The sequence below is a fragment of the Hoplias malabaricus genome, chromosome 14 (genome assembly GCF_029633855.1).
Source record: "Hoplias malabaricus isolate fHopMal1 chromosome 14, fHopMal1.hap1, whole genome shotgun sequence".
In the NCBI taxonomy this organism is placed as follows: domain Eukaryota; kingdom Metazoa; phylum Chordata; class Actinopteri; order Characiformes; family Erythrinidae; genus Hoplias; species Hoplias malabaricus.
This window is the reverse complement of record NC_089813.1, coordinates 25,450,991-25,462,549: the sequence shown is the minus strand read 5'-3', so window position 1 is coordinate 25,462,549 and position 11,559 is coordinate 25,450,991. Positions and strand designations below refer to the sequence as shown.

Genomic DNA, 11,559 nt, shown 5'->3' with positions numbered 1-11,559 from the left:
ATGAATTTTGATGGATGAATAAGGATATTCAGTTTGCATGTCACCTGAAACAAAAGTTTAGGTAAAAAGTGTAGGTAGCCACTTAAGATTTCAAGAAGGCACACAAACACAAATACAAATGGGACTATATGCCATTACATTTTATTCATTAAATGTCTAGGGTTATTTAAAAATGTTTTCCTTAAATGAATTTATTTTCCTTTTAATAATTTAAAACACAAGCAATACAAAATTTCTTAGAATTTTAAGGGCATCAATAAGTCTGGAACTATCCTTGTCTATTGTCCATGTCATTATGGCTTCAATAATGAGAAACTCATGTACAAACAACCTTTACTTTTTATTTGGATTGACAAATGTGTTAAGGCAAGAACAGTATAAAAAAGCAACTGTAATTTCATGGTACTGTATAGTTGACATCAAGAAAAACCTAAGGACAGTAGGGACAAACCAAACTACAACACTGACTTGTTTTTCCAAAGATGTACTTGTAAACATATTTAGGTAATGCAGCACTATTCAAGTAACAAGGGGGACTACTTTGCCATGTAAGTGAGGTGGGATAGACAACCGTACATTGCACTGAAAACAACTGTACATAAGCATGTAATATCTGCTGTTAAGCTTTGTTAAATTATGTACAAAATGTACATCACAATAATACTATATGGCACTGAGATGTGTTGATTAACTCCTTTCACTTAACACGATACAATCGGTTAATGGCTGTGGTTAATAACAGTATATTAATGTTAATAGGTTAATGCTGACAGATCCACCCTACAGTCACTTGCAACTCATCCTTTACCACATAGAGGTCATGAAATATCAAATACATTCAGTATTATGGTACACAAAGATACATGTGCATACAACTAGCTAGATGCAGCCATTTACAGGCAAAGTCCTATTACAGAAAGCTTTAAATGTTTGTCTTTTATGACAGGCACCCAAAAAGCAAATAGCCTATTTTACAAAGCCTTGTCTCACTATGGCAATACCATTACATATCTATACATTGTTCCTTAATATTATTAGCACTGCATTGTTCCTCTAATGTTACATTCATTAATTAAAAAAAGAAAGTAGTTTCTGCCTCCCATGGAGGCAATGAATAACACCATGGAATTGATGTCTATGAATCCTTGTGTGAGACAGGAACCTGATGTTTGGACTCACACCTCCCCATCATTTTATAGAATTGTAAAATGAATAATCAGTACTCACAAATCCCTTAGTAAACTGACAGGGGCTATTTCCAGTCAAACATAAGGGCTACACATACCACAGTAAAGGGCCTGTGTGGATGGAACTTGCTGGTTGCCAGCCAGGGCTACCGTAGTCAGACCTTCAATAATTACATGGTTAAACAAACAAACAAACAAAAAAATTAGATTGAAGGATTTTAATTTTAAATACGGCAACCAGCTATGATGTTTCTAGTAAACATTTACTGGTACTGAGGTTCATTTAGTTTTTCTTGTCACCTTGATACTGGTCATACTGCCCTGACACAAGTGTGTAGCTCATGCCCAGGTGAGTGTGATGATGTGTGTGAAGGTGATGCGCAAATGGAACGGTTTCCCTCTCTTGCTCTGTTTCCCTGTCCTCATCTGGAGATCCCCGCTCCCCAGGCTGAAGAAGAAAAGAACTCTGAGTGAAACCTCATGTCCCTGAGGCATAACCTGCATTGTGCGATTAGGAGTTGCAGGATAAAAACTTACCACAGGAGATTTGCCATGGTATGGAAGGTTATGATGGGGTAGCAGCTCCAGGGCTGTGGGGTCAGTTACTGGCTTGCTGTTCTGTGTTCCCTCTGAGTCCTCTCTTCCAGCTGTTTTCCCATACAGAGGGTAATGGAAACCTAACAACAAAGTAACCAGTTGAATAACAATACTATGAAGAGTGTAAATTAAACACGTTTTGATAAAGCATCTATGCTGTACTGCATAACAGTATTACCTGGGTAATTGTGCACCAGAGCTGGTGACATCACCCTAAAGGAAGAGTTGTTGGTGTCACATAAGTGCAGGTATGGATAGGAATGCTGGTACTGAATGTAGGACTGTTGAGAAGATGACACTGCCCCTCTCATATTCTGTGAGTCTTCAGAGCTTTCACTGGGACACTCTTCTACCTCTGCTCTGGTGCTCTCTTCGATGTCCTCAGATGGTGTCTCACACTTTACATTTTGAAGCTCAACTTCCAGTCTGGATTCTGGCTCAGGAGGTAAGCGCCAGTCTTTAACCTTTTCTGGGCCTATTTCCTGAGAGACCTTGTTTACCTCTTGATTTTGCTGCTTCACATATTTGGATTGAAATGAGTGGCTCCAGGACTGTGGTTCTGAAGCCTAAACCCAGAGGAACATCTACTGTCAAAGACATTAGAGTCTTACAACCAATGTAATTAAACATCTGCAAGGGAGTTCCATTGTCATACAACAGTAGAGGCTATGTGTTAGCTGTAAGGGCTGAAAGGAAAAGTCTGACATCTTGAAGTCAACATTAGCCACATCATTTTTAAATCCCTTCAAGGTTATCAGTATTACTAATAAATTTATATAACAATGTTACAAAACCTTGCAAAAAGGTCCTTGGGCTCTTTACCATCAAAGACATTTATAAAAGTCATACTGTTTTACAAGCACATTTTCAGAAAATGTGTAGTAATGTCAAAGACTTACATTTAGATATGTTACATTTGTGTCCACATTTGTTTTTGTGTTTTGACTTTCCGGGTTGAAGTCTTCCGAGTCCTTGTTATGCCCCTGGTCTTTTGCCATTGACAAAAGGGAAGACTTGGCTTGTGACTGCTGATGCTTGTCCAGTTCTACATAGATGAAACCAGGCTTCGCACAGCTGATTTTAACCGAATTTGTTCCCTTATGGATGGCCACAGTTGATGCCATCATCTGTTTTGTATCCTCTTTTGTTCGCTCTTTTGCCTCAGGCCCACGTCTAGCTTGAACTCTGTTCTGCTTGCTGTATTGCATATCCTCACAACATGTCTCATTCTGCTGTCTGTGAGCATTTGGAACTATCAAAACTTTCTGGTCTACAGGGACATTACGTGTGTACTGTCCGTAGTATAAGGACTGAGCCAAAGCAGTCTGTGATTGTGTCATGGCTAACTGAAGTTGTGACTGAGAGCTGGCATCTGCACTTGATTCTGAGTTTTTCAGGTCCTCATTTAACTCTCTAACATCCTCCTTGGTTCTGCTGTAAGGTGTGGATACCTTGAGGAAAGGAGCAGAGTTGTTTGGTCCTGAGTGCATGTAACTCGGAAGACCATAAGATTCATATCCATGGCTGTGAACTGAAGACTGGACTGTAGAGACAGGAGTAATTGTGCAGGGAATTTTGGGATTGATATTCCCATTCAGATTAGAGTCCGGGGCTGAGTTTCTTCTGGATCTTGAATTTAATCCACCATCCTCGGCAGCATCAGATATGTCGGAATATGCAGGACTGTTTGTCTTGGTGGTATTACTGTCTCCATTTGAAATTGTGCCAGAATCCATTCTTGCAGAGCTCCCAATGGAGGGACTGGGGGCATTGTCAGTGAAAGTGTACACCTTGTCAGCCTCAGCTCTGATACTTGCCATTCTACTCTCTTGTGTTTCACCTGGAACACCAACAATGTCTTGTTTGCTCAAATGCTCTTTCAACAGACTAACAGAAAAGTCTTTGCCTATACTTTTTGTATCATCTGCCTTTGTGAAAACAGGATCGGTTTTTGGACTTCTTGGGTCTTTACAGTTTCTATCCTTTAATCTGTGCTTATCCTTTCTCTTGCTTTCTTTGCTCAAAACTATGGTTGCATTTGCCATATTAACTTGGGCAACAATGTCCAACTTTGGCTTAATAGGTTTCAGTGAAAGGTTCTTAGCTTTTGTAAGATTAACTGTTGGAGAAGGTTGATGAGATGAGCTGTCAGAGATTTTAGTAGGAAATGTTGTAGGAATGGCAATAAGCTTTGGGGGTGCAGGGGTAGTAGCAATAAGTCTGTTAGCCCTAGCTTTGGCTGAACACCTTTCAGCAAGTCCATTTTCTTTTTTCACTTCTCTCTTATCAATGACACCTTCCGCTTCAAGCTTAGGCATCTCGACAGATGAGTTACGGTCTGTGATGAGGCAGTTCTCAAGGACCACAGACATGTTTGAAATAAGTGGCAGGTTGCTCAAGTCATCAACGGGTCCCTCCTTGCCGACCATATTCCTCCGTGGCTTAGAGTTTGCTGTGGGACTGTGATCACTATTGAGCAACAATTTTCTGTTCTTTGGAGATCCACCTGAACTTAGCTTATACATGGCTCTTGGCTTCTTGGAAATAATATCATGATTCTCTCCAGAGTCAAAGGCAACATTGCTTAGTGATTCTTCATAATCAGAGAGCCTATCCTCACTCTCTGCCTCAAACTCCTGCTTGCTATCACTGTCTAAGTGTGCATGTGATTGGTGATAGCGCAACCCATTAATATGCTTATATTTCTTGTTACAGTTAGGATGTGGGCAATCAATTAATATTGGAGAGGCGCACACTTGGTCCAGAAATGCTGGGTCTGATTTTCCCTGTGGAGTAGAAGGAGCACTCCTAGATTTGGCACGTATTCTTTTCCCATTTCCATTTCTAACATCCTCAGAAACTAAGCTTAAATCTAAATCGGCTGGGGCTTTGCTTTTCCTCTTGCCGCATATAAGTGGGCTTGACTTTATGTCCTCCACAGAATAGTATGCAGGAGTCCTACAAGTACTAAGGTTTAGACTTCCCCGCCTGCCTTTGTTGCCTATTCCCACACCACGTCTCTTATGTGTTAGACCTCTTATCTTGGAGAGACCAGGTTCTACAACAGGCTGGTCTGACACTGCCAATCGCATCCGTTTACCACGTCCACGACCACTCGGCATTTCAGAATCACTCATTGGAGACTCACAAAACCTAGTGAATAATAACAATGTGACATAAGTACATTTTAATGTGACTTTTATTCCAAAAGCACATTTATGGGAAAAGCTCCTAATAAGCCTGTTTAAAGCTACATAATTACATTTTTATAAGGATTTTTCATAAATTTGTTATATAGCTTATATTGAAAGATACCAAACTAATTTTCTTGAAAAGTAGATTTTTGGAAAATGCAAATAAAACTAGAATCTGTTATTTTTTCATTTTTTAAATTCTCTATTTAACTGACAAGGTACAATGAAAAGTTTTCCTATGTTTTGCTGTCCAACATCGTTGGATTTTTTAAAACAACCAGCAACAAAACTACAATCAAACTTAGAGAACTGGACAGGAACAAACAGAAACCAAGCATGAAATAATGTGTGGAGACATAAACACACATATACAAGACCAGACAAATAAATGCTACAATAAAAGGGTATGTACACAGGACCACAAAGGTGGCATAGGTGGGAACACTAATGACTAGGAGGGGCAAAGTCAGAGACAAAGAAGAAGACAAGAACAAAACAGAGCTATGTGCTAAGTAAAATATGTTTTTTCTACAACCAATAAGTGAATATAAGAGGTTTAAAAGAAGCATTCAACAAAGGCTCAGTTTTGTAAGCAAAAATGGGTTGTGGCTCACCACTTTGTGCCAAATGACTTGAGAATATCAAACAGTTCAAACAGAACATTTCTCAGGGCAAGATTGCAAAGAATTTAGGACTTTTACTATCTACCCTAGATAATCACATACAGAAAATCTCAGACCATGTAAACAAAGCCCAAGTAATTTGTGTTTGTGATTGTGTGTAACCATCGAATCCTGACAGCACTGAATGAAAATTAGTCATGCTACTATGATAGTACATTCACATGGGCTTGGGAGTACTTCAGAGAACCATGGTCAGTTTCTTTATCCAGAAACTGACCTGAAACACAATTACACAGGTAAAATACCATATAACAGTCCTGGGCAGAAATGCTGAGTTCTCTGGCTCCGAGCTTATTTCAGAATGTCTTAAAGTCAGTGTTAATATATGTTGTGGTCAAATAAGTCCATACTGACTCCGCCTCTGTGGAAGTCTCTGTGACAAAGATGAAAAGGATCATCCAGACTGTTATAGGAGACAGGTGCAATATGTTTAATAACATAGGTGACTTGAGTATGTATGAATGTACTATTGAATTTTATGCATTGATTAGTTTTTTAGAAAGACACTTACTGCCTTCAAGGTAATGTTTTTCCTGGCAAATCCATGATTATTTTAGCAGGACTATGCCAGGCCTCACTCTGCACATGATACAACAGTGTGACACTGTGTGTCTGCTGTCCAGATCTTTCTCATGTAGTACATTATGATCATGGACTGTTGAACAGCTTAAAATCAAACAAGAACTGGAAAAAAAATTGACTTGCAAATTGCAACAATTTTGTCCTCATTTCTCATCCCAAATGAGTAAAAAGTGTAACAAAAAAGGAATGTGATGAAACACTGTGGTAAACATGCCTCTCTCCCAAGTTGTTTTGACTGTGTTGAAGGCACTACATAATACATTACTTTCTATGTACAAAATACAATCTGTCCAAAAGTTGGACAGCCAAATTCTTGGAAACTTTCTTTGTACTTCTGTCATTTAAAATAAATGGTCAGGAGTATTTACAAATCAGAGTTTCTCGTATTTATTGCATGGCCATTTTGCTCGAGATGACAAAATACGTATTTCGTACGAAATCAGTCCAACTCAGCCCACCCCCACTACTTTAGCTCACACCAATGAGTAAAAACCAGTACAAAATGTAATAATATTAATAATAATTTTAATAATATATTGCATTTATGAATTGCTTTTCAAGAAACCAAAGCGTGTACAAACATTGTGCAAAGAACTAAAACCTATTTCTCCTACAGACTTCCATAATTTAAAGAAACCTATTCATTTTCCTTCCACAATCATACAAAGTATGTCACACAACATACTACACAGTATGTGTTTTTTTTAGCTGAGATTATAAATCTGTTTAATTAATTTAAATTATACATAGTCTTTAAGAGTTATATGAAATATTTTAGGTTCCCCTTGCTAAAAATGGGACATTATGTCCAAGTTTTCAAGAGAAAAATAAATTATGTGTCGTCAGTATTTTGCCACCACATGTCAACAATGGATTTCTCTAAGCAATTAGCAACTAGCAACTAGCTTAGGATCTGAAAATTAACCAAACTGTTGTCTATAAAAGAAATGAAGGTAGATAATAACCAAGTGCTTCCAAATTGGAGTAAGAACAAGCAAAATATATGTTGAAGCTGATTATTCTGGATTGAAAAGCAATACAAAACCCCAAAGCTGACACAGAAGTGGTGTTGCACTGTTCTACTGTGCAGCGTTACTTGGACAAACATAACCTGAATGAAAGTGGGAGCTAAAGAAAAGTTTCCTTGAACCTAGTCACAATGGTCAACACCTCAAGAATTCAAAAATATTACCTTAATAAACCAGAGGCAATCTTTATCCTGACTTGAAATAAAAAGTTTTAGGAGACCTTAATTCAGCTGTGGCTACAAGACTGCCAAAGAATACCACAGAATTATAAGCATTCTGCAAGGAACATAAGGTAAAAAATAAAAAAAAATAGTAATATTCCTAGATTGCTACAAATGCATTTGCAAGTTGTATTATCTACATACGTTCAAAAATATATATATATAATTTTGCCAGCGACAAATTATAAAATACTACTCTACAGTACACAGGCTTATGAGGAGCTTTTTATTTAGAATTAAATGAAGAAAGAGTGAAATGTTACCGAGGTGGGGCCCAGTCATGCTTGGTACAGTCTAAGAGAGTGCCCACATAGGTCCTTTTTCTCCATGTTACATTCACCACAAGGACCCCTGTTCAGACAGAAATAATTATTTGTCCTATTAAAGTCCTATTAAAAATAGCAGACATAAAAACAAAAAAGAGACAGTTCTGTGATATAATGCATAGTTAAACTCTTCCATAAGTGGTTGAAACCAGGAATGCAAATAATTTCTCACTAAAGAATAAAAGTATCAATCTGTCACTTTGGAATAAAATGCATACAAAATGTATCTGTAAACTATACAGCCACCTGCTCATTCGACATTTCTTCTAAAATGAAGCATTGATTAATAAATTTTACTTTTACCCTTTGCAGCTGTAACAGCTTGTACTCTTCTGGGAAGGCTTTGCACTGGATGTCAGAGCATTTCTGCAAGTATTTGATACCCTTCAACTATAAGAACAATTGTAGGTTCAAGGGGTACTGATGTTGGACAATTAGTTTTGATCTCAAAAGCCACATTAAACTCATCTCAAAGGTATTTAATGGAGCTCCATCACTGGCTCAATTTGCGGGGCCTCTAGCTAACACTACACTGAGCACTGTAACCTTAGGTACCTGTGCAACTGCTGCAGAGCATCTTGTCTTGTTGGAACATAACATTGTATTGACAGTTTTCTATATGCATTGTTTGCACTTTCTGATACAAGCTGTTCTTTAGATTATGTGAACATTCCACATTGAATAGAGCAAGAGAAATTATTACATTATTTTTACATTAATATGTAACTTCTACAGCTTTAGGAAATGTTAAAAAAACAAATACTTATTTAACCCAGTGTTACTTCAACCATACATGTTTTGTTCATGGTTCCTCAAAAACCACTGAAATAACTTCCCACAAAATATTTTTGTGTGGATTCATTATGTGCTTGATCTCAGCAAGGGTTGTTAAGATGGTGTTCTGCCATTTTAATTTGCTTAATCAATATGCAACCAGTGTCTCCACTTCCCTCAAATGCTCCAACGCTTTAGTAGGTGATTCAGTCTCATAGCTGCTTTGAAAATGGAGTCCTACTGTGTTCATAGCTTATGGCACAAGTAGTCCTTCACCCCCCTCATGTGTATTTGTGATACACGTCTTCATGCAGACCCATGCATCACGATGTTCCATCTTGATTTATCTACTTAAACTATTAAATATACTCTGGAAGCAGGAACATAATAGTGTTGTCATGATTAATAACTAGTCTTACCCTCATCTGTTTCATGCCAAACAATCCCCTCCAAATTGACGCTTGTTCCTGGTTGACATGGCTCCATGTAGTTTGACTCAATGGCTCTTTCAGCCTCTTGGGTATTGGTCCCCACTGACCTGGTTTTTATAGTTAACTGATAAAATGGAAAAGAACAGAGTAGGAACACAGTGGATGTTGAAAAATGCTTATAAAACCCAATCATAACATGTCCTTATTTGTCTAGTAATGTACATGATTGAAGTGTTTCTAAAGGAATAAATTAACATGTTTATTTCTGATATTTTAATGACTAATATGCTGCTTAAATGTAGAATTGTCTAAATATATATCACAAAGTACACACATACACATACACACAAACACACTATCTATCTATCTATCTATATATATATATATAAAATTTCCCAAAACATCCAAATGTAATGTCCCCTGTAAACAGTAGACATAAGGACAATATATATGAATGGGTAGGCTAAAGTGGGAGTTAGTGGAGGAGGTGGTGGGTTGCTTCTATCTACCCTATAACAGTAAATATCACATCCTCACATCCCAGCTTCAAACACACACTATGCCTTTGTCAAAAAAAAAAAAAAAAAAAAAAAGAGAAGGAGTGATGCTGCTGAGGTCTCCAATAGCAACAAGCCAGCAAGAAATTGAAAGGGGTGCCCAGCAAAATACAAAGGAAATGGCTGACAACAATGGGATACCAAGAAGTGATGTATTTACAAGCGGCCGGCACTTGTTCATTTATCTTGCAGTAGAGAATGACATGGAGGTGGTGTGCCTGGTTGTGTTTTATTTCCAAGATTGGCCCTATTTAAGAAAATTATTACTCCAACTCGTAAACATGACTGATGCAGGGATGGATTGGACAGTCTTCAGTTGGCTTTCAGCTTTTCTCTGCTTAGAAGAGATTCTTGATTGCAGTTTTCACATACACACACACACACATGCACACACACACACACACGCTTAGACACTCACCTTAAACCCTGCAGCCTGATTGCAAATTAGCATGTCTTTTATTACATTTAGTAATCCATTTGTCAGGGACCATGTCCAATGATAAAGAGTATCAACAGAGCTGTAAATGTGCCAGGCTCCTTTTCATCTGGCCAGATGTTAAGATGATAAAGTACCTCAGAATAGCCAGTGCTATATGACAACAAAAATGAACGCTTATCATCAAGAATAAAAAGGTATAGCTTACAATAAAGACATCGGACTAAGTGCAAGATATAGCTAAACACGTTTCTTCTCTTTCCCTGCCATTCACAATGCTTTATTATACTGTCCAACATTACAGTCGTAAAAAGTGTACATAATGATCATCATGGCATACTAGAATACATCATCATCCTGCCGTGTTCCAGAAAAGCATTAATCGTTCTGGCAGTAATCCTCTAAGAATGATGTAGCGTACAGTATAAGATAGCGTTGTGAGGGGAGGGAAAAGCGAGGCTATTTTGACTCCCGACCATTTATAAGCTATTAAAACACCATCGTGCTATCTATATGGTTTCATATATTGATCGCTGGGGCTGTAATCCGACGTGACTGACGGCATCAGTACCGATCTCAACAAACTCATCAATCCCACGACGCGGAATAAAAAGGCAGCATTGCTCGACAGGACATAGCCTACCGCGGCCTTTTCGGGAGCCTTACCGTTCTGGGAGCTCGCTCCTCGGGCGAGCAGGCGCCTTCGGACTCGTCGCCAACAATAGCGCACGGGTCCATCGCCCCGCTCTCGCCACAATAGCACGGCTTCTCCTGCGGCCCGAGCCCCGCCGCCACCGCCGCGTCTCCTCCGCCGTGCCTGTCCTTCCGCGCTCGTATTGACGACTCCTTCGCCTCCCGTTTAAGCGCTCTACCGGGGCTCCTGCCCCTCTTCGCCTCCTTGGCTTTGGCGCAGGAGCCGCTCATATCGCAGCCGCTCATCCCCGAGAGCTCTACCGCTCGCCCGTGTCCTTGAGGTTCGCCGTCAACAACGACAACCACGGCCGCCGAGTGCCGTCGCTTCTCTTTGAATTTCCTTGCCTCCTTGCAGAGGGTCGCACGGGCAGCGTCCAGCTCGAGTGTGCGCTCCCTCTCCCGCGCTTCCTCGTCGTCTCCCGCTTCGGCGGCCGCTCTGAGGGCCAGCGCGCGGCTGCTCATCTCCGCTCTGCGGCGCTCCTTCTCCAAGTCGGCGTCCAGGTCTATGATCAGATCTCCGAGTCCGATCTCCCACTCATCGCCGCTGTCGTACGCGTCAGCTCCGCTCAGCCTAACGCTCCGCGCTGCCACCGAGGAGCTGACTGACATCCTCCACATAGGAGTCCGCGCACAAAACAGCAGCGCCGTTGAATCCCAAATCGACAGGATGGGAGGGTATTAACGTCTCGATTGTTTTCATTGCGAAAACGCCGTCGCTAAAATACCACATTATATTTAGGTTACTTGACCCCCCCTCCCTCAGCATAAGCTATGGAGCTTCTCTTATATGCTTTATAATATAAGCTAGTGATTAAGCACGAGCCCACCCAGTGTTTCTGCTTATTCAAAA

At 39.7% G+C, this 11,559-nt stretch overlaps 1 protein-coding gene across 1 annotated transcript; it reads right to left on the bottom strand.

The window, feature by feature from the left end:
• Positions 1 to 305: 305 nt before the first annotated feature.
• znf608 (zinc finger protein 608) lies at positions 306 to 11,360 on the bottom strand. Its single transcript, XM_066643643.1, has 7 exons — positions 10,683 to 11,360; positions 9,012 to 9,147; positions 7,756 to 7,843; positions 2,684 to 4,937; positions 1,963 to 2,350; positions 1,725 to 1,864; positions 306 to 1,635 (listed from the first exon to the last, which is right to left on the bottom strand). The coding sequence occupies exons 1-7, from the start codon at positions 11,325 to 11,327 to the stop codon at positions 1,471 to 1,473; spliced, it is 3,816 nt and encodes a 1,271-aa protein (XP_066499740.1). The 5' UTR covers positions 11,328 to 11,360; the 3' UTR covers positions 306 to 1,470.
• Between the last annotated feature and the right edge of the window lie 199 nt (positions 11,361 to 11,559).

Bases quoted from the DNA above. Each gene is read 5' to 3' on its own strand.
- znf608 (XM_066643643.1), bottom strand. From the start codon at position 11,327: ATGTGGAGGATGTCAGTCAGCTCCTCGGTGGCAGCGCGGAGCGTTAGG. The intron at 9,148-10,682 runs GTAAGGCTCCCG...CCATTTTATCAG, and splicing joins AGGAGCGAGCTCCCAGAACG to TTAACTATAAAAACCAGGTC. The intron at 1,636-1,724 runs GTAAGTTTTTAT...TTTCTTCTTCAG, and splicing joins ACCATGGCAAATCTCCTGTG to CCTGGGGAGCGGGGATCTCC.